This window comes from Erpetoichthys calabaricus, chromosome 15 (assembly GCF_900747795.2).
Source record: "Erpetoichthys calabaricus chromosome 15, fErpCal1.3, whole genome shotgun sequence".
NCBI classification, from domain to species: Eukaryota; Metazoa; Chordata; class Cladistia; order Polypteriformes; family Polypteridae; genus Erpetoichthys; species Erpetoichthys calabaricus.
In genome coordinates this window covers 81401845-81424619 of record NC_041408.2, presented here as the reverse complement: position 1 = coordinate 81424619, position 22775 = coordinate 81401845, and the positions used below count along the sequence as shown (strand labels likewise).

The following is a 22775-nucleotide window of genomic DNA, read 5'->3' as shown; positions in this document are numbered from 1 at the left end:
AAGGTTGGGTAAATCTTCCTTATTGTTTAGTGCTACTGCCTTGCATTTATTTCCTACACAAGTCCTAGCCTATGGGGTTTTAATGTTCTCTGTTTGTCAATATTCTTTCTCCAGGAACTCGGATTTCTTCACGCATTTAAAAGATATGAGTCCGTCGCTAGTTTTAAATTGGCCCAAGCCAATGCTGGTGTGAACTCACATCTCATCCAGGGATGGTTCCTGCTTTGTATTTGATGCTACTGGAATACATCCCGGTGCCTCATATTCCTTTAATGGATAAGGCAACTTGATATATTGATTCATAAAAACTCTCATTGCTTAACACAGCTGCCTAACGATTATAGGAATAAGAGCTCAGTTCCCAGCCCAGTCGCCATAGGTGTAGATTTTCTTATGGTTCTTCGGTTTTCTAACACATCTAGTAAAGCTTATTGAGAATGACAAGAATAATCCCTGTGGTAGAAAGCAAACCTCTTTCAAACCTCCTTTGACTCTGCAGTGGAAAAAGTGGGTGAACAACACAAGTTGGATGGAATTAACCAACAGTTTTTAAGTATATGAGAGGGGCTTTGCACACTTAGTCATCATTGTAAAATACAGAGGGAGAAAGGAAAAAAGTTAAGTCTTCTACCTACTAGGAAACACAACCGATACCCTCTAGGAAATGTAGCCAGCACCCACTCTCCACACTTAACAGTGTGAGGAATCAGATAACAGATTGTGAACATTTGCTTAGAATGCACATAAACCTCTTTAATTTCTAACTTCAAATCTGATACTTCCTTTACACATGTGTACAATTAGAAACCAGTTTGTGGCGCAAAGGCAGGAGTCATGTATCTGTCACAGTTTATAAACGCTCATGCTTAGAAAACTTCAAATGAAATCATCCAAAATCTATTAAGTGTTAGTACCATGCTGAGCAACCAGCTTAGAAAATTGCCTCCATGTGACCTTCTCCGTTGTTTTTCTGTTATGATTATTCCCCCCATCATTTTTTTTTCCAAACCATCTGAGGTTACACAAAAAGCCGAAAAACACAGGGTAAAAATAGGCTCCTGTAAGGAAAACTGGCCTGCCGTATTATTTTAAAGCACCCTCATTATTATTATCATCATTTGTTTCAGACATGTCTGTTTTTTGTCAAACTTTAACTTCCTGTCATTTTATCATACCCTTACAATAATATAAAGCGAATCATAAAGCTGACTGTGCAGGTGTTCCATTTCCATTATAAACTCCCTACATTTTTCCACCCTAGAAAATAAACTTATGATTTACATTAAAACATATACAAAAAGAAACATTTAATGGTTCTCTGACTTACCACCTGCATATTTGCCTAGCCCTAGATCATCTCATTTCCCACTCGCATTCCATCCTTTCACCATCCTCAGCAACTGCATTCAGCCTGTTTTTGGTAAAAACCCAAATGCTATATAAACCAGTGTAACATTTCTTGGGTCAATGCTTGGGTGGTACATCTCCTCCACAGCAATACCAGGTGGCATCTTCACTAGACGCCCAAACAACCTCAGATAAATTCTACCAATCCAGATTTGTAGTTTTTCTTTTGTTGTGACCTGGTGTCAAAAACATGTTGAGAGGAGGATGAGGCCTCCAAACTATACTCAACAAGCTGACCAGGGCTTTCATTAGCCTATCCAGATAAGGCTACACTCTAGGCAGTCAGCCCTAAACTACCATCTGTAGGATTTAGCCTAAGTAGGCTCCACAATGGGAAACTGGTTTTGAAAGTTCAGAATTTAAAGATAGTCTTAAATTGCACAAACAATTACTTATAAGAGAGAAGGGAGGAGGGAGAAGTTAACCACAATTTATCATCTGGTGAAACATGTGGACCACATTCCATGTTTCCTATTCTTGCATTCTGTATCTCGCGTATGACGTTCAACAGAGGTTGTGCTACTGTTGTTTCTCTTCTACTTCTTCCTATTATAGTGTTGTTTGTCACACGATCAGCTTCTGTAATTTGTTGGATGTTGCTGGTCTTCTTTTTCAGTCTGCCAAGTTAGTTTTTTTGCCAATCATAAACACAGGTCAGTTGCTATTACCTCTGTTTGTTTTTATTTTAATTACCAGAATATGTCAAGTCGTAAGCTATCAATCAAGACCAAGATCAAGGTTCTAACTCCAGTGGTCTGAGTAACCATGTGACAGATGGCAGACCTTAGCATTTTATTCATTTATTTATTTTATATACAGTATATATATATATATATATATATATGTGTTATATAGTTTTACTGTCAAATAATGCAAAGAGTACACGACATATGTTTTGCCTTTATTTGGGCTCATCAGGGGTACACACTCCACTGCATCCCCTCGCAGGGATCGAACCTCAGATGTCAGACTATGAATGCTATGAATGTAATTACTCTGATCTCCAGGCTGTCAAATAAACGAACCACATGCCGTGGTGCAGCATAAAGGGGCCTGATGAGCCCAAATAAGGGCGAAACACGTGTCGCATACTCTTTGCTTTATTTGATAGTAAAACTATATAACATTCTATGATGTTCTTCTCGCGACTGAGAGGAAGTGGCGGCGGATGTTTGCCGACTTGCAGACCAGCCACATGTGTTACCTGGTAGGTAACCACCCATACAATTAGATCGTGTTTCAGACTACGAATGCTATGAATATATATATATATATATATATATATATACATATATATATATATATATATATACTGGGGGGCTCTGCCCCCTGCTGCTTCACTTGCCAACCCCCGGGTTTGGTTAACCGTATATACAATTTAAAGAGATTGTTATTTTCATGGGAATTGTTACAAATTCATTGTGATTCTTGTGATTTGTTAATTGTCATATCAAAAGCTATTCTCACAGGAAACTGTAAACGTTTTAATACAAATGGCATATCAAGATCTCCTTTGGTGTCTAATGTTATTCGCAGAATATGTACAACATTACCTTTCTTTTCGCCAGTTAAAATGAAGTTCTACTTTGTCTTTTACTCCTTGTCTTTTATTTCTGACCCTGATTGGACCTACGAGGTTTTCAGTTCCACTTGATTCGGGCTGATTATTACTTTCCTTATTTTCAGAATTTGCACATTGATTATTATTGTTCTTTTTTGCATTCTTTTCTCTCCAACGATTTTGGGTCAATTTTTTGACGTGCTGCTCTTTCTTCTTCGTTTAGTCATTGTCATGTCATCTAGAACGTATAAAATTATTGTCCTGAAAGATTTTTTCCCCTGCTTTGCAATCAGTATAGCTGTAGTCCCGGTGCCACCCCATTCTCTATCTGAATAAGCAAGTTAAGAAAACGGACAGTAATAGAAATGTTTAGAGACGGGCCTCTCCCTGCAGCATTCTGTTGAGGACAATGTCCGGGGTGCTTCTTTTAACTCTTCTTTGTCTCCTCAAGGATCAGGATTATCAACAACAGTGAGATTTACTGAGCTGTGGTTAATATAAATGACAGCAGAATAGTGGTGCGGGATGAAGGTTTGAAGCTACAAGCAGAATGCTGCTTGGAACTGCCTCAGAGTAGCACCTGAAACTCATGACCTCATTACTTCCCGTTCATTGCGGGCATTGTGGACACCAAACTGCTTTCGTTTTGCCAGCCTATGGAAGGGCGAAAGTGAACTAGTCACAAACAGCATTTACATTTTCTCAGAGATCCAAAGGACAGCCTCTGTGAGAACGGACTAATACAGGTTAAAGGGGGCACTTCCAATCAAAAAAAGAATTAAGCCTATTATCTGGAGCTAATGAAGTGCCATGCAGGGAAGGTCTGAAGCCCTTCACCCAACAGCCTGCAAGAACATCTTAAAGAGTTTCTGTTTCTTGATCTTTTGTTCCTGTGCCTTATCTGGTGACCTTCCCAGTCATATGGAAAGACTCGCAGTAAACCCAAAACATTTTCAGGCTAAGCCTGGTGGATAATTAGGATCTATTGAAGAATTTGTAGTTCATTTTTTAGCATTCCTCATTTTTCTGTTTCTTAACTTTAGCAATCAGTAGATTTTTTACGTTTGCCTTTTTTTGAAACACAATTCAATTCCAGCTCTATATTTAACATTTGTCATTCAAAGACAGTGTTTGTAGTGGTTAGAACTGATGGCCCGTCGTGTGGCACTTGTGAGCTCTCTTCAAATCCACATTTGTGTTCTTCCCGAGCTCACACTTCCTTGTGAATCTCAAAGCCGTGCATGTCAACTCCTAACTGAGCCAGTATCAGAGTGTCATTTAATGAACTCATGTCATGTTCAGGAGTGGATCTTCCCTTCTGGTTGGTGCAAAATAGGCTCTAAAGACCAACTAACTCTGTAATGGAAAAATGGTGGCTTCAGCAAATGGATGGATTGCTAATTATACAGGCCTGAGCAGTAGCACAGTAGTACAGACAGCTTTGCACATACATCATGGTTTACTTTATGTTTAGGTTGCCTTCTACTATATGTAGGTATTTGATGTGTGTTTCCCCATGGGACTCTAAACTGTCCCAGAGTGAGTGGGCTCTGCATTGAACTGGTGTTTGGTTTCCTCTTGGGGCGCTAGCTCTCTGGTTGGTATATAATTCTTTTGTAATTGCGGCGTCTTAAGTAACCCAAAACTATCCATCCATCCATCCATTTTCCAACCCGCTATATCCTAACTACAGGGTCACGATGGTCTGCTGGAGCCAATCCCAGCAAACACAGGGTGCAAGGCAGGAAACAAACCCAGAGCAGGGCGCAAGCCCACCGCAGGGCATGCACACACATACACACACCCACACACCAAGCACGCACTAGGGACAATTTAGAATCGCCAATGCACCTAACCTGCATGTCTTTGGACTGTGGGAGGAAACCAGAGCACCCGGAGGAAACCCACGCAGACACAGGGAGAACATGCAGACTCCACGCAGGGAGGACCTGGGAAGCGAACCAGGGTCTCCTAACTGCGAGGCAGCAGCGCTACCCACTGTGCCACCATGCCGCCCCACCCAAAACTATATAGATATAATATTAAAAGGCTATACCCCTCCCATAGTGATATGTCGGTAAGAAATCACATAAGAGAAAATAACTTAACTTTCTTTAATGACGATTTACACAGCGTTACAGACGAGGAAGCCATAGCAAGACTATTATCGAAGTGGGATCTCGATGTATACAGTCTACCATGTTCGTCGCTGCACTGGAAGGATTTTCAGGATCGGATGACGTTATGATGTCCATCTGTCCATCGGCTACAAAGGTGTACCGGGCAATGTGCCAAGGCTTTATACTCTTTCTCCATGTGCAGGCCCTTACTTAGGAAAATCATGCCATTACAAACAAGGCAAAGAGAGGATTCATTTTCATGCTGACTTTAACACACAAAAATAGTACACCTTGCCCATTTGTCTTTGTCTATCCTGTCCTATGCTTGGCCTAGCAGTTCTAAATGCTGAGCCCTTTTATACTAAATCTGGCTCAGCTGTGGATGTAGAAAGGAAAGAAAAGCAGATTTAAAATATTTGCACAGAGCACAGTGACATATTAAACTTATATTCTGATTACAGTGTCCCATCCAAGGTTGGTTCCAGCCTTATGCCCACTGCTGCCAGGATGGGCTCCGTCTGATAATACTGATGTAATGGAAATTATAATAAAAAAAAAATACAATTATTAACTCTTTGAGGGCTTAATATTTTTCCAAAAAAGCACACAAAGCAATCGTTTCACACATAAGTCAACATAAAACATCTGTTACTATGTGCTGTGGCTGCTGTTGGCGCATGTTCGGCATCTGTGGCAGCAGTGGCTGCGTGGGGGCACATCGTTGGTCAGCAGGAATGCACGGTGGGCCAGCTGCCTGACTGTCTTCACACAGCAGGTGGGTGGCAGTGGCTGTTGCAGTGTGACGCAGTATGGTTTGTACTTCTTGTCATCATAAGTGGTGGTCCTCCCAGGCAAACTCTGCTGTGGGTGCATCAGCACCACGATCAGCTGGGGACCTATCAGATGATGCTGGTACCTGACTTTCGTTTTTGATACCCATCTCCAGATCACTTGCATCAAACTTGGAGTCCGACAGGTCAGAGTCCTATTCGACGAAATTACGTAAAATGTTCATGAAGTATTTATATATTATATATATATATATATATATATATATATACAGTGGTGTGAAAAACTATTTGCCCCCTTCCTGATTTCTTATTCTTTTGCATGTTTGTCACACAAAATGTTTCTGATCATCAAACACATTTAACCATTAGTCAAATATAACACAAGTAAACACAAAATGCAGTTTTTAAATGATGGTTTTTATTATTTAGGGAGAAAAAAAAATCCAAACCTACATGGCCCTGTGTGAAAAAGTAATTGCCCCCTTGTTAAAAAATAACCTAACTGTGGTGTATCACACCTGAGTTCAATTTCCGTAGCCACCCCCAGGCCTGATTACTGCCACACCTGTTTCAATCAAGAAATCACTTAAATAGGAGCTGCCTGACACAAAGAAGTAGACCAAAAGCACCTCAAAAAGCTAGACATCATGCCAAGATCCAAAGAAATTCAGGAACAAATGAGAACAGAAGTAATTGAGATCTAGCAGTCTGGTAAAGGTTATAAAGCCATTTCTAAAGCTTTGGGACTCCAGCGAACCACAGTGAGAGCCATTATCCACAAATGGCAAAAACATGGAACAGTGGTGAACCTTCCCAGGAGTGGCCGGCCGACCCAAAATTACCCCAAGAGCGCAGAGACGACTCATCCGAGAGGTCACAAAAGACCCCAGGACAACGTCTAAAGAACTGCAGGCCTCACTTGCCTCAATTAAGGTCAGTGTTCATGACTCCACCATAAGAAAGAGACTGGGCAAAAACGGCCTGCATGGCAGATGTCCAAGACGCAAACCACTGTTAAGCAAAAAGAACATTAGGGCTCGTCTCAATTTTGCTAAGAAACATCTCATGATTGCCAAGACTTTTGGGAAAATACCTTGTGGACTGATGAGACAAAAGTTGAACTTTTTGGAAGGCAAATGTCCCGTTACATCTGCGTAAAAGGAACACAGCATTTCAGAAAAGAACATCATACCAACAGTAAAATATGGTGGTGGTAGTGTAATGGTCTGGGGTTGTTTTGCTGCTTCAGGACCTGGAAGGCTTGCTGTGATAGATGGAACCATGAATTCTACTGTCTACCAAAAAAATCCTGAAGGAGAATGTCCGGCCATCTGTTCCTCAACTCAAGCTGAAGCGATCTTGGTGCTGCAACAGGACAATGACCCAAAACACACCAGCAAATCCACCTCTGAATGGCTGAAGAAAAACAAAATGAAGACTTTGGAGTGGCCTAGTCAAAGTCCTGACCTGAATCCAATTGAGATGCTATGGCATGACCTTAAAAAGGCGGTTCATGCTAGAAAACCCTCAAATAAAGCTGAATTACAACAATTTTGCAAAGATGAGTGGGCCAAAATTCCTCCAGAGCACTGTAAAAGACTCATTGCAAGTTATCGCAAAACGCTTGATTGCAGTTATTGCTGCTAAGGGTGGCCCAACCAGTTATTAGGTTCAGGGGGCAATTACTTTTTCACACAGGGCCATGTAGGTTTGGATTTTTTTTCTTCCTAAATAATAAAAACCACCATTTAAAAACTGCATTTTGTGTTTACCTTGTGTTATATTTGACTAATGGTTTAAATGTGTTTGATGATCAGAAACATTTTGTGTGACAAACATGCAAAAGAAAAAGAAATCAGGAAGGGGGCAAATAGTTTTTCACACCACTGTATATATATATATATATATATATATATATATATATATATATATATATTTATACATGGTGCCATTTTAGAGGTTGTTTGCTCTTCGCTACTCATGCACGCATAGGGAATCGAGGTCAAATCAACAAAGCTATGTAAATTTCCTTCTAGCAAAGAGAGTCCAACTAAAATGTAAGGGTGAGTTTTGTTGCAGTTTACAGCTGGTTACTATCCTATATTCCTGAATTTTGACAAAAGTCGACATCAGCCCTGAAAGAGTTTTAATAAGGAGCACAGTAGCATGGTGGTACCGTTTCTCGGCCCCCAAGTCATAGGACCAAATCCCACCTTGATTACTTCCTGTGCAGAGAGTGCCTGTTTTCCCTTGTGAGAGACACCATGCTGGAACTGGCATCCCAACCAGAGTTGATCTGGGATCTTTACCTGGCCTGGACGCCAGTATCACAGAGGGACAGGGGAAGGCAATGTAGTCAGGTCATTGTCGTCACCCACCACCCATTAGGTGGCAGTGTCCCTGGACAACAGTACCCTTGCGGATACCCATAGGGCATCATGGTAATTGTAGTCCTTTGGGTCAGTCCTTTGGGGTTCCATGTGTACCGACAGGGAACGCTGAAGGGACTGGACAGCCCTACTTTGTGGGTTTTCAAACATACCGGGATATGCTCCCAAGCCACAATTTCAGGACACCAGGCGTACTGCAGGATTTTATATAAAAGAAGCAGCCTGCTTCCATTCAGGGAGCCAGAGATAGGAGGAGGAAGACATAGCTTACCTGGAGTGGAAAGATGGCTACAAGTTTGAATTATAATTTGTGAGTCTGAGAAACGTGTATGCATGTGTGTAAGAGTGTCACACAATAATACCCTTTGTCCTTACTGGAACTTGTGTCTGAGTCATTGTGTTTAGTATTTGAGGTGCTGCAATGTCCCCTGCTGGTCACACACTGTGTTCATGCAAGTGTTTTCCAAGTACTCTGTTGTCCTACCACATACCAAAGGCATCCCGTTTAAGTAGACTTGTGTCTCTGTATTAACCTGGTGTGGATAAGAATGTATGTTTGAGGGACTGTGCCCTGCGATAGCCTGCTACCGGATGCCAGGATGAGTCTCATGGGACAGAGCCTGCTTCCTGAAGTAATGTCGTAGAGTAAGTGGCTCCATGAAAAGGATCTATTTATTAATATTGTTATTATTACTCTCAATATAACTTAGTTGTTTTTATTCTCCTTTATAGGCGCATTTTCTTCTCTGTGTCCCAAAGGAAAAGGATTTATTCCAAATGAAGATTCAGTTCATGGGGTCACACCACAAAACTACAAAGGTAAATAATTCTGCAGCGTCTTGGTAATCCATAAAAATTATAGGATTTCCACATTTTTTAACTGTTCATAATTAAAAATGTGCAGTTGGTAATATGCCTTTAAATATTCCTATTACAATTTAGGACTCCCTCAGTTCTTTTCAGTTAACAAATTTAAAAATATTCCGTTCTGTTTACTGTGCCCACTGATGCTTCACTGCTCTAATGACCTGTAATGGATTTCCTAGCTCCCCCCCATGTTTAGTTAGCACAGGGGTGGGCAATCTCGGTCCTGAAATGAAGGGCTGCAGTGGCTTCAGGTTTTTGTTCCAACCCAGTCTCTTAATAAATGGTCACACTTGTTAAGGTTCCCCACCCTTAATTGCTTATTTCAGTCCTAAACAGCTGCATTCAGTGTTTTTAATGGCTCCTCATTAGCAATAAGACGCAAATGACAAAGAAGCCAGTAGTTCTCCATCTAATCTATTTCCATTTACACCCGTGTGGATTCACAATGCTGTATTTGGTTTAATAAAACACTTAACAAAAGAATGTGACAGACTGAAAATTATCTGTTTTATCATTTAGATGATATACTTGGAAAGGAAAACAAAATCTACAATATAAGAACCTAACATGGGGCGGCACGGTGGCGCAGTGGGTAGCGCTGCTGCCTCGCAGTTAGGAGACCTGGGTTCGCTTCCCAGGTCCTCCCTGCATGGAGTTTGCATGTTCTCCCCGTGTCTGTGTGGGTTTCCTCCGGGTGCTCTGGTTTCCTCCCCAGTCCAAAGACATGCAGGTTAAGTGCATCCCTAGTGCGTGCTTGGTGTGTGGGTATGTGTGCCCTGTGGTGGGCTGGCACCCTGCCCAGGGTTTGTTTCCTGCCTTGCACCCTGTGTTGGCTGGGACTGGCTCCAGCAGACCCCCGTGACCCTGTAGTTAGGATATATAATGGATGGATGGAAGAACCTAACATTGTAGACTACCAAGCCATAAAATTAAATAAGGTCTGAGATTGGCAAGGATTGGTTTCTAATTAAGTAACTGAGTTGGAACAAAAACCTGCAGCCACTGAGGCCCTCCAGGACCGACACTGCCCACCCCTGAGTTAGCATGTTCCCTTCCATAGCCACATGAATTTTCAGTGGATATAGTGTCACCATATTACACTCTCATACACATACAGTTTTACTACATAGTTTTTATCTGTGATGGTGACAACGAATTAGGCTGTTAATGTTTGATATATATGTCTATTAAGCTGTACTGTACATGTTTATTAATGACCGTTTGAACCCGGTCCATTTGTGTGGTGCTTGCAAATTCTTACATTGTTGACTGACTGCTAATTTTTTTATTGGGTACTCAAGTCTTTATTCCAAAAACATGCATGTTATATTAAAAAGTTCCCCTCTTCAAAGTTTCCTGGTGTGGGTGACTGTGTAAGTGTGTCCCGAAGTGGGCTACCAACCACCCATCGTAACACTCCAGAGCAGAAAGACAGCTTCACAGTTGCAGAGGTCAAGAGTGAATATTAGTAAAGTTAAAATGAAATACTTTACAGACTGAAATCAGGAACATGCAAAAAAAAATCTAAAATATGTGTGCAGGCCCTCACAAATTTCCACAAAACAACAAGAAGGTTAGAAATACGGAAAATCTCAACAACTGAAAACACTCAAGTAAGCCACACATTGCAAATCTCAGGGCTAGAGCAAAGGTGAAAGATGTTGTTCCTCCTTTATTTTCCTTTATGCGGCTCCTGTATTTTTCTTGGCCTGCCAGACTGCTGGGTTTAACAGCAACTGTGCCTGTGGCCTTCCATTTCCTGATTCCATTCCTTACAGTTGAAACTGACAGTTTAAACCTCTGAGATAGCTTTGTGTAGCCTTCACCTAAACCAGGAGACTCAACAATCTTTGTTTTCAGATCTTGAGTTGCTTTGAGGATCCCATGCTGTCACTCTTCAGAGGAGAGTCAAAGGGAAGGACAACTTGCAATTGACCACCTTAAATACCTTTATATCTCATGATTGGACACACCTGTCTGTGAAGTTCAAGGCTTAATGAGCTAATCCAGCCAATTTGGTGTTGCAAGTAATCAGCATTGAGCAGTGACAGGCATTCAAATCAGCAAAATTACAAGGGGACCCACATTTGTGCACAGCCAGTTTTTCACATTTGATTTAATTTCATACAACTAAGTACTGCTTCACTAAAAATCTTTGTTCGGAAAACACCCCAGTAGTCAGATGTTCCTAGGAAATGAAAGACATACCACTGTTATCTTTTTTGTTGAAAGTAGAGCCAATTATTATGCAGGCTGAGAGAGGTTCCCAAACTTTTTCATATGACTGTATGTATGTTATCATCCAGTTGATGCTCAGAACCGGCCAAATGTCAGTCACCTCCAGTTCGCCCTCTGGTGGTCGTTCCAAGTGTTAACTGGATGATAACATGCATACAGTACCGTAAGATCACCCCCCACCCTACCCAGAAGGGGGTGGGGTGGGTTGAAGGGATCTGCACTGGCAATCGGAAGGTTGCCGGTTCGAATCCCATAAATGCCAAAAGAGACTCTGCTCTGTTGGGCCCTTGAGCAAGGCCTTTAACCTGCAATTGCTGAGCGCTTTGAGTAGTGAGAAAAGCGCTATATAAATGCAAAGAATTATTATTATTATTACAGTATTTTTAGTCAACCAATGAGAAACATGTCTACCAAGTTTAATGAAAATTGCTCCAGCTGTTCGGAAGTGATGCTAGAACATACATACATACATACATTGACTCTTATATACAGTATATATAGATAAATGTGCAAAGATTTCTAAATCCAAATTCACTTTGTTATTCTGTGGTATTGAGTGTTTTCTAATGAGGGAAAAAATTAATTTAAACAATATTAGCAGAAGGCTGCAACCTAGCAAAATGTAAAAAACGTGAAGGCTTTTGAGTACTTTCTGAAGGCCCTGTGCATGCACACATACACATTAATCTTATTAGATGAAGAGCTGTTAAATAAATCAAGAGTGGCTGTAGATGGAGCAATGTCAAATCTAGCAGATGAAAATGACACATTTACGAAGTTGTTGAGCAAACAGCAATTGACTAGCTGATAAGAAGATTTCCATCTGGAAGGCTGAATGCTCTTTGGCAGGCAGCAATAGGGATCAGTCTTCTGGAAAGTAGAGAAGGAAATTGGCGGATCCAAATAATCAAGAAAGAAAAGAAAAAGTGAAATAAAATGGACAGAATGAGAGTGATTGAAATACCTATAACACATGACAACGATTACAAAGTATAAGAGGAGATAATTCCACAAAGAACCTTTGAAATGGACGGATGGGGATGACCGGTAGAGATGTGAAGTGGATAAAGAAAAATAAACATTACTACCAGCCAGTCAAAGGGGCGAATATCAAATACAGATGATTGAATTGGTGCAATGAAAGAAAAGGAGGGAATAATAAGATCTTGTTAAGGCACAGGAAAGATTCTTTGCTCATAAAAGTAGGGCCTAAGGAAAAAAGGATGTCAATTGAAAGTGTGCACATCTAGAACCTAGAACGTTTTCAATTCAATTTAATCTTGTGTGGCACTCTTCACTAATTCCAGGCTCAGACATATTTATAAAATTTATAAAATGATAACAGTCAAGTACTAAAACCTGGCTCTTTATACTTACAGCTAAATAAATAAACATTTTAAAATATACAGTAAAGTGCACTTTAACTGGAAAGGTTACAAGTTATACTAAGTCATACTTTTTTTAAACCTGTTAACATAATAATTGAGTTAGGTTAGTTGGCAACGAAAGATAGGGAAACAAAACCTTCATCTGACAGCATTCATGGAGAAAAGAAACTACCGGTGGTCCACAATTCTTTAACACAGGCAAAATCACAGTTCTGATGAGCCAGGGCAGCTGTCCCCCAACCCCCAAACCTCCCCAAGTGCCATAGTAGAATACTAATAACAGAAATAAAGTAGAGATTTGCCAGGAACCAATGATAATGGTTGCCATGCCTTAGTTTTTGATTTGGAATTAATAGGCTATATGGATTCCATTAGAGGATCAGCTCAAGTTGGGCAGTTGGGAGACAAAGTCAGAGAGGCGAGATTGCGTTGGTTTTGGACATGTGCAGAGGAGAAATGCTGGGTATATTGGGAGAAGGATGCTAAGGATAGAGCTGCCAGACAAGGGGAATAGAGGAAGGCCTCATAGAAGGTTTATGGATGTGGTGAGAGAGGACATGCAGGTGATGGGGGTGACAGAGCAAGATGACGAGGACAGAAAGATATGGAAGAAGATGATCCACTGTGGCGACCCCTAACGGGAGCAGCCAAAAGAAGAAGAAGAATAGGCTATATGGTTTCCACATCAGCCAGCCTCTTCACTTCTGGCACTGGTATCAAAACAGACTAGCCATCGTGTTTTTCACCCGAACGCTTCAAGACGTGCCCAGACTTACGGTAAATGACATAGGTCGTATTATTTAAACATTGTGCCAAATGTCAGGAGAAGGGCTTCAAACTATATGTTTCAAGCTACATCCACAATTACAAAAGTAAAATCCAGACATATTAAAAATATTGAATTTACATGGAACAAATATGTTATTACATCAAACTTCTTTAAAAAAAATAGATACAGTACATAAAAAAACAACAGAATTTGAATAATTAGTCATTAAACTTTATTCAGGGACAGGTAAACATGTATGTAAGCTTAACATATAATAACATGAGTCTGCTGGACATCTTACCTTGTAAAAAAAGCGAATGTCTCTGTCTGAGCCAGCAAAACAGTGAATGCCATCTGTTGCTTCATTGTAAGGGTCTGAATTAGTTTCCTCAGCTGAAGGATATCCTCTCTGAGAGATACATTTTCACCAAGCGCTAGGTTGACAACTGCTGGTTCCAGAGCTGAAGTGTAGTCATGGTCCTCGAGGATTTTATCATCCTCCTCCTCCTCCACGCCAGTGTGTCATTCTCCATTGGTAACTTTCAACTTTCCCAAACCCTCAGTATTGAAAATGGAACAGAGCAATTGTTCCACTCAAACAACGCAAGAACTTCTCCTTTCTTCAATCATCACTGCCCTGTCTCAGACCCTGACTCGCAAAAGTCCTCTTTTTTAAAATGGAGGGGAGCATAGCAATGACCCATTTATTTATATCGGGTTTCTGCATTGGAAGGAAGTGTATGAAAACTAAGTACCTTTTTGTACTTACTGAAAGCTCAACATAAAGGTACACAGCAGGGCTCAGTTGTAGAGCTATCTGTACGCTGAAAGTTAAACTTCATTTTCTCGGACAATCTAACCAATAAACAAAATCACAACTGCATTATGGATAACAGAAGTGACTGAGCTGGCCGAGATTTCACCGGAAGTATGTCGTCACTACCACATGCATATAGCATGCAAGTGTATGCTTGGCTAAAGCAATGATCAGGACAAGTGAGACACACAGTTCAAGTTCAAGTTTCCCTGGACAATGAAATTCTTTCTTTGCCGTCCACACCAAATGACAAAACCAATGTATAAAGATAAACATAAATAATAAGTAGCAGATATATAATAAGTAACAGAGGCAGCATAAAGTATAAAAAAAGAATAGAAGTATAAAGTGTAATGTGCAGGTACAGTAGGTGTGTGATGGACAAGTCAAATACAGTTGTGTGAGGTCGATAGAATGAGATGAACGATGGTTATAAACTCCGGTCAGTTATTGAGGAGTCTAATGGCCTTGGGAAAGAAAGAGTTCTTTAGCCTGGAAGTCCTGCATTTCATACTTCTATGCCTTCTGCCTGAGGGTAGAAGTGTGAACAGTTCGTGTTGGGGGTGGCTAGCCCACCTCAAGGCACACACACACACACACACACCAAGCACACATTAGGAACAATTTAGGATCGCCAATGCACCTAACCTGCATGTCTTTGTACTGCAAACTCCACGCAGGGAGGACGCGGGAAGCGAACACCATAAACCATCTGGCATGGAACTTTATACCAACCAATAGGAGAAAGTGTAAAAACAAAAACACCCTTGAGAACCTGAGGTGGCAGCTTTAGCGGGCTACAGAAACATCATGGACATAAAATAAAACACATGAGCAAAGGCAAGCAATATGACAAGTTGGTCCACATCCAATTTCTACGGTGACTTCATGTACAGCAAACGTGGAGGGAAAGTAGGGGTCTGATGTTTGACTTTACAGCAGGAGCCAGACTAGCTGCTATCTTTGTAACTAGAAGTAAATTTGTGTTGGCCCTCAGCTATTTAAACATTGGTGACAGAATGTATGAAATATTGAAGATAACAAAAATCAAAATAGCACACTAAAAAATTGATAAAACTAGGTTGGGGTTTAACAATTTTTCCATATCAACAGTCACAGGATTAACTGCTCCACTTTTATTCTATTTCTTTTTTGTTTTGTTACAGATGCCAATGAATGTGACTTATTTGAAGCTGAAATTTGCAAGAATGGTGTCTGCGTAAATACAGAGCCTGGTTTTGAATGCTACTGCAAACTGGGCTACTACTATGATGCTACAAAATTAGACTGTATTGGTAAGAGAAACATTTGAAAATAGGCTGTAATTGAATCAGAACTGTTTAAAACTATGATTAGTTTTCACTTACCTCTCAACTTTAATGTTCAAATTTTAATTGTGTTACAATAAGGATTCTTAATCTGTGTAATTTAGATTTTTTTGCACTAAAAACTCTGTAGTGTTAAACTAAGGCCTAGGTTGTAGAAAATCTTCCGATTATGAATGTGACCTGAAAATGACTCATTCCATAAGTACATATCGACCAATTTGCTATAAGCCACTTACAAAGAATTTGGTGCAGTAAGCCATCTTCACACAGTTAGTTGGGTATTTACAATGAATTTAGGATAAACACATCCATGCCAGGTAAGTCCCTCAGCATCTAATAGTAAGATAATAATAAGGTGAAGGGGCATATAAAGCAACTCAAGGAATTTAGAGGAAAAGTTTGAAAAATTAAATTAAGAGGAAGATGAAGATGAGATCCCATTCAGCTGTAAAGTCTCCTAAAAATGGAGAAAATATGATATGAAATCTGAATCTATGCCAATAGAGGGTGGGAGCCATAGTCAAGAAGACCACATGAAAAAGGATTTACTGTTTAACACACCAGAGTATGACAGAGTGAGTACTGCTCCATTTTTCCAGGTTTTCATTGACATACCAGGCCTGTTCTTACTAAAACTTAATAAATGTAAAGAGCCGGCTGTACCTTCCCTACCTCATTCCTGGAGGATTCCTTTTAAGTAGCTTAGCTGTATAACCAATGTCTGTTCAGTTTGATTTTGGAGTTCTTATTTGATAAGTTGGCAAGTCTGCAGAGACTCCTTTAGACAAAATGGTGCCTAAAAATTAATTAATTTTACTCTTGTAACCAGAGCTAAAACTTTTTCACTTGAATGGACAGAGTAATAAACCTATAAACAGACACTGGATGTGTTACTGGAAGGGACCTTGATCACCAGAGGCTAAATGTTCCCCTAAAATGTGGTGCATGTATCTCTTCTGTCTCTGACCCACTGTAAAGCTTCTTTGGTCCTGAAAGGTACTCTCTGTAGTGGCCTGGAGTGGGACAACCTTAACCAGGTCTAGTAGCCTTAAGCTCGCTGCTAGTAATGGAGCCCAATCCATGAGAAGAAAACACTTGAAGAAAGGAATTTTAGGACCTAAACTCTTGTGCCAGAAAGTAACAGAAGGCAAAGTAAAGTGCCATATAGCAAGCTGAGGAAGACAACACAATGCCACACCACAGACAATGTGATGAAAACAAAGCGTGCACAGGATCTCAAGCAAAGTTCTTCACTCAAACTGATGTGCAAGGTGCTATACTAGATAGACTGATAGATATGAAAAACACTCTTAGACAGACAGACAGACAGATAGATAGATAGATAGATAGATAGATAGATAGATAGATAGATAGATAGATAGATAGATAGATAGATAGATAGATAGATAGATATGAATTTTGGTATAGTAGGCAGGATACCATAGCTAGCTAACAATCTATAGATTGTGTAGCAGCAATAAAAATATTCAATATTTAGAATGACAATGGGAAATATGCCAAACCTACAGTGGAATCCCAGGATGAAAGGATTCAACGTTATTATGCTGCTGGCCATTCAGATTGCAACACTGACCAAAATATGTCCTGGTAGTCCAGAAATTGCAGAATGGACAGCTCATGGTTGAGTGTGAAATGACTACAAGCACAGCACATATGCACAGGATGTGTGTGAGTTACATGCCCCGGTGCCTGAAAAAGTAACCTCATTGAGTGACTGTTGGCTGTTGGGATACTGTTAGTGACCAAAGATGTCCCAGTGAAGAGGATGAAAGCCATGTGTCCAGCTGTTAGACTTTGAGTCTGGGAGAACTGTGGGAATACGGGAAGGTGGAGTATCCTTCTGAGACACCAGTGCTTGGCTGGACAGAATGCAAGCAAAGTGATGAGAGCGTGACATCAGTGGGTAGAGGAGTGTTGGACCCACTGAGGTGAGGGGTCTGGTGTGCCACAAATGAGCAAACTAATAGAAGGAGGAAAGACATGTTGAGGTGCTGATGGACCGAACAACCACATCACAGACCCTAGCCCAGGGGGGTCAAACTCCATTCCTGAAGGGCAACAGTTGCTGCAGGATTTCATTCCAACAACTCCTCCATTATTAATCAAATAATAATTAATGCTAATGGAAAATGCAGTGTTGTCTTGGTTTTAATTGACTTGCATTTGAAGTGTTTCATTTATTTCTTTAACCAGCAGCCAAATAACAATGAGATGCCACCAAATGACCAGGATACTTAGGTCCCATTTACACTGCTGTCTTTCACACTGTAGATAGATAGATAGATAGATAGATAGATAGATAGATAGATAGATAGATAGATAGATAGATAGATAGATAGATAGATAGATAGATCGTTCGATCAATGGAAAAAGTGAGTAAACTCTCTTTCCAGTTCTTTAGTTTTGTATATCAGGATATAACTATCATTAATATGGTTATCACCAAGTCCTAAAATTAGTTATGCCGAATGTGGCAAACACACAACAGACATTTAATTTTCAGCAAAAATTCAACAAAATGCAAAAGTAATTTGTGAAAAACTGGGCACATGTCCTGGTTCAGTAGCTTATAACAACCTCATTTAGAAGTGACGAGTCTGGCATGTTTCGGCCAAGCTGTAGCTGTCATCCAGATGGTCTCACCTGTTTTTGTAGACTACTCTCATGCATATCTACCCCAAATCATCCCCAGCTCACCCACCGTATCTGGTTCATGTAGTGTTCTGGTTTGTTCTGTTTTCACCAAACACATTGTGTTCAACAACAAAACAATCTACACTTTGGCCTTATCTGTCTAAAAGACATTGCTACATAAGTCGTATTGTCTGCTGAGATGCAAGCCTGAGTCATACTCTGTTTTGAGAAAAGGGCTTTCATTCTTTTTCTGGTGAGCAAAAATTGCAAATTTATCCATTTAGAATTAAACCTATAATACAACAAAGTGTACAAAAAATGAAAGGGTCTGAATATTTTCTGAATTCACTGGAAATTTATTTTCTGTGTCTATTGCAGTCTTTCTGTACCTTTTCCATCTGCCCTGGAAATCGTGGTATCATTTGTTTCCATTGTTTTTACTTTTACAGATATCGATGAATGCACTGACAGCTCAGTATGTATTGATGGGCAGTGTGTTAACACGGATGGTTCTTATAGTTGCTTTTGCACTCACCCATTGGTCCTTGATTTCACACTGCGCAGGTGCATCGATCCAACTGACACCACAGGTGAGTGCCCAAGCAATCTGCACCAACTTTTTATTTTTTTGCAAGAGGGTAAACAGCAGGGCTTTAACAATGGTTAGTCAGATTAAGATTTAGCTGCTCAATAGCTCAATTCACACACATATGACCCAGGAAGCTCATAAATCCACCTCTCTAGTCTCTTGCAGTGACAAGGAATACTGCGCCCTATTTCCAATACTTACTGTAGTGTTTAGGATATCTGAAGCGGCCATTGTGGTTATTTTTATTGGTATCTGACTCTGTGTCATTATTTACCTGGCTTTGAGAAAAATGAGTCATATGGTTTATAATAACATCTTTTTCTCATAGTGCACTTTGCAATTGTAATGGCTGCATGTTTGTTTATTATAACAATCGCTTCGCTCGACAACCGAATTTTTTTTTTTATAATGGAAAGATCAGTTATCCTATATTTGGGAAACACTGTTATATTAGCACACATGATGATTACTTCTTTAAATTTACAAAGCATGTTCAGGTTAGGTGTACTCTCAGAGTCACACAACATGAGTGGAAAGTCAATCAGCAGGCTTGAGATTTAAAGTTCAATGCCCATGTCACTACATCACACTCTCTGCCTACAAAGTAGACACTTATATATATATATATAAAAAAAAAGCAAAATTAATACATTTAAAAATGTCTGCTTTTTTGTTAGGCAGATTTGGCATTTTTATTAAGAAACTGCTGTCAATGTTTTGAAAAGCCTCCAAAGTCATGCTGATATGTTTATTAGCCATTATTTTGCCTGCTGTGTCTTACAACTGGATCAATTTTAAAGTATTATTTGTTAATAGTACTAATTACTAAACATGCCATTCACCCTGCAATTAAAATCATTTAGAGATTATGTAATGCCTTCCACCCATTTAATAGTCAAAAAAATTCAAGGACTAGTTAGATTATTTGTATATTAAATAAAAAGATATATGAAGAAAATAGCTGGGATTACTAACTTGAAAGAATAATGTTGCCAGTGTTGAAAATTTCTGGGGAAATTCCTAAGGAGCGGAAGTTAGCGAGTATTACTCTGTTGTATGAAAAGGGTAATTGGGAAGATCGAAGGAACTCTAGGCCAGTAAGCGTAATGTGCGTCACAGGTAAATTAATGGGAGCCGTTATTAAGGAAAAGACTGAGCAGCACATGCCTTGAACAGGAATATTAGCACATACACAACATGGGTTCAGATGAGTGTGTCGTGTTTCACTAATGTGCTGGAATTTTATGAGTTAGCAACAAAGCATAAAATAAGAGAATTGCATATATTGTTTATCTTAACTTTCAAAAAGCTTTTGATAAGGTACCACATGAAAGGTTAGTGATCAAACTAAAAGACGTGGGAATCCAAGGCTTGGTCTGTAAGTGGCTGAGCCCTAATTTGGGATCCTGAGGTCATTTGTCGTGTGGTGGGTGCAGCAACGCACTATATCAGTGCATGCTCCCAACCTCCTTCTCCTCTGTAAGTGAGTGCAAAATTTGCCCCAACTCTGGAAGCACAGGGTTAGGGTGAAGGCAACTTTTTCAGAATTAGGTGTTAAAAGTGGTGTCCCTCAGGGGTCAGTACTAGGGCCGCCACTCTTTTTAATATATATAATATAAAAAAAATCCTGTGACGAGATGAGAGTTTTTCAAGTTCCGCCTTCTCCTCAACCGTATTTAACCACACACACGGTAATCTCACCTCTTATTCATATGAATGCTTTTGACAGACACAATTTCTGCTCTCTCAGCTCTTATACATTTTAACGTTTTCCTCACTTTAAGTTCCCAATTAAATAAAATGTATTATGTCCAAATCTTATTGAAGAATTTAATCACGAAGGGTTATCAACAGAAAAAATGAGTACACGGGCAATCCTAGCACCGAGAAACGATGAAGTCAAATGAATAAATGCCAAAAATGACGATTGATTACACAGCAAATTAGTTAAATGTGTATCAATAGACTCTGCTGAAACAGTTGGTGGTGATGGTGCAGAAGATGAAAACACCAACTTACAATATCCTGTAGAATATCTACAACCGTTAACACCGTCTGGTCTTCCACTGGTCTAATTACTGTTGAAAGAAGGGTGTATCCAAGAAAGGTAATGTAGAACATCTTCCACAGATAACATTACACAACAAAGGAGATCTTGATATATCATTCGTATTAAAATGTTAACAGTATCCAGTTAGAATAGCTTTTGCAAAGACAATTAACAAATCACAGCGACAAACATTTGAAAAAGTAATTTTATTTAATAGAAGGAAAGAAACAAAATTCAATCACGGGCAGTTATACGTTGCGTTGTCACGATGAAAGCCCAAACACAGAATCAAAACTCAATGCGATATTGACGAAAATTGAATTCAAAAAATTTTTACTGAAGTTTTACAGTAAAAGTGTAAGTTTAAGAAGTATTTGTGTGTTAATTCCAAAGCCAAACAGAACAAAATCGTATTATGCAACGAATAACTCTAACGCAACATGAAATATAATTTACATTCATATTATTACGTTTTATTCTTTTTAATATGGTTAATTACTCGCTGTAATGTAAAATAGTTCTATTATGCATATGTAACGATTCCCATGAAACTTAAAATCTGTTTAAATTGTACAACCGCATCCCCATACATGAGTGACAGAACCGCAAAGAGGCTAGCACGTAGCGAAGGCACAGGGGGTTGGCGAGCGAAGTGAGCTATATATATATATATATATATATAAAATGGTCTGGACAAGAATTTAAGCAATACGCTGGTTAAGTCTGATGATGAATCCAAAATAAGTGGAAGGGCAGATAATGTAAAATCAGCTGAATGATTACAGGGGGACATGCAGTTTAAGCAAACAGAGATTAAGAGGTGACATGACTGAAGTGTTTAAAATTACAAAAGGAATTAGTAAAGTGGATCACAGTTGTTACTTTAATATTCTTCAACAAGAATACATGAACATAGTTGGAGGATTGTTAAGGCCAGATTCTGCACAAGCATTAGAAAATGTTTCTTCACACAAAGTATGCTCATGGAATAAATGATCGAGTAGCAGGGTGCAGAGAAGGACCTTCAGATCTCAACTTAATGTTATTTTGGACAATCGAGTTGAATAGGATGTATAAGCTTGTTGAGCTGAATAGCCTGTTCTTGTCACAAATGTCTTTAATGTTTTATTGATTAAAACCTGAAAAGCGCTTCTTTGTATGCAATTTATCCATTTCTGCTTTTTATAAACAGAACATAACATGGACGTATTCCAGGACATCTGCTGGCAGAAAGTGAGTCAGGACATGACGTGTAACGAACCACTGATTGGAAAACAAACAACTTACACAGAGTGCTGCTGCCTTTATGGATTGGCCTGGGGACCAGACTGTGCCCTCTGTCCAAAGAAGACCTCAGGTAAGTCAATGAATCACGTGTTTTGTTTTTTTTACTTATCACCAGCAGAAACACTTTTCACTGCAGGCAAATATAAAGAAAAGTGAAGGAAGCCATACTAACAGAATTGTAGCCACTGAATGAACCTTTATTTATGCAGCAACAGAAACTTTACTTAGTCGAGGCTTGGCCACTCACCTTACATCAAAACCTCTTGCTAAGGATATAAAGATAAGGATATAAGAGGAACATATCTGTGACAAATAAAGTAACCAGAAGGTTCTCTGGTTTTTCACACAGATCACACAACATGTAGTGGGTTTCTCTGCCTCCTTCTGATTCCAGTCTGTACAAAACACAGTTTTTTTAACCCTTTCCTAGTAAGATAAATGTCACTATTAGGTTGTTCTGCACTAGCAGGTTGGAAAGTCAAGGAGCAAGAGTTTGACTCTCTTCCTTACCTCACCAC

The 22775-nt window shown here is 39.6% G+C and overlaps 1 protein-coding gene across 10 annotated transcripts in view; it reads left to right on the top strand.

The window, feature by feature from the left end:
* ltbp1 (latent transforming growth factor beta binding protein 1) overlaps nt 1-22775 on the top strand; it is a 386058-nt gene that overhangs the window by 330745 nt on the left and 32538 nt on the right. For all 10 annotated transcript variants that reach the window (XM_028820637.2, XM_028820635.2, XM_051919196.1 and 7 more), the window contains 4 exons: nt 9002-9088; nt 15515-15643; nt 18781-18921; nt 22163-22327. In XM_028820637.2, coding sequence (XP_028676470.1) covers nt 9002-9088; nt 15515-15643; nt 18781-18921; nt 22163-22327 — 522 coding nt within the window. The remainder of the gene's footprint in view (nt 1-9001; nt 9089-15514; nt 15644-18780; nt 18922-22162; nt 22328-22775) is intronic.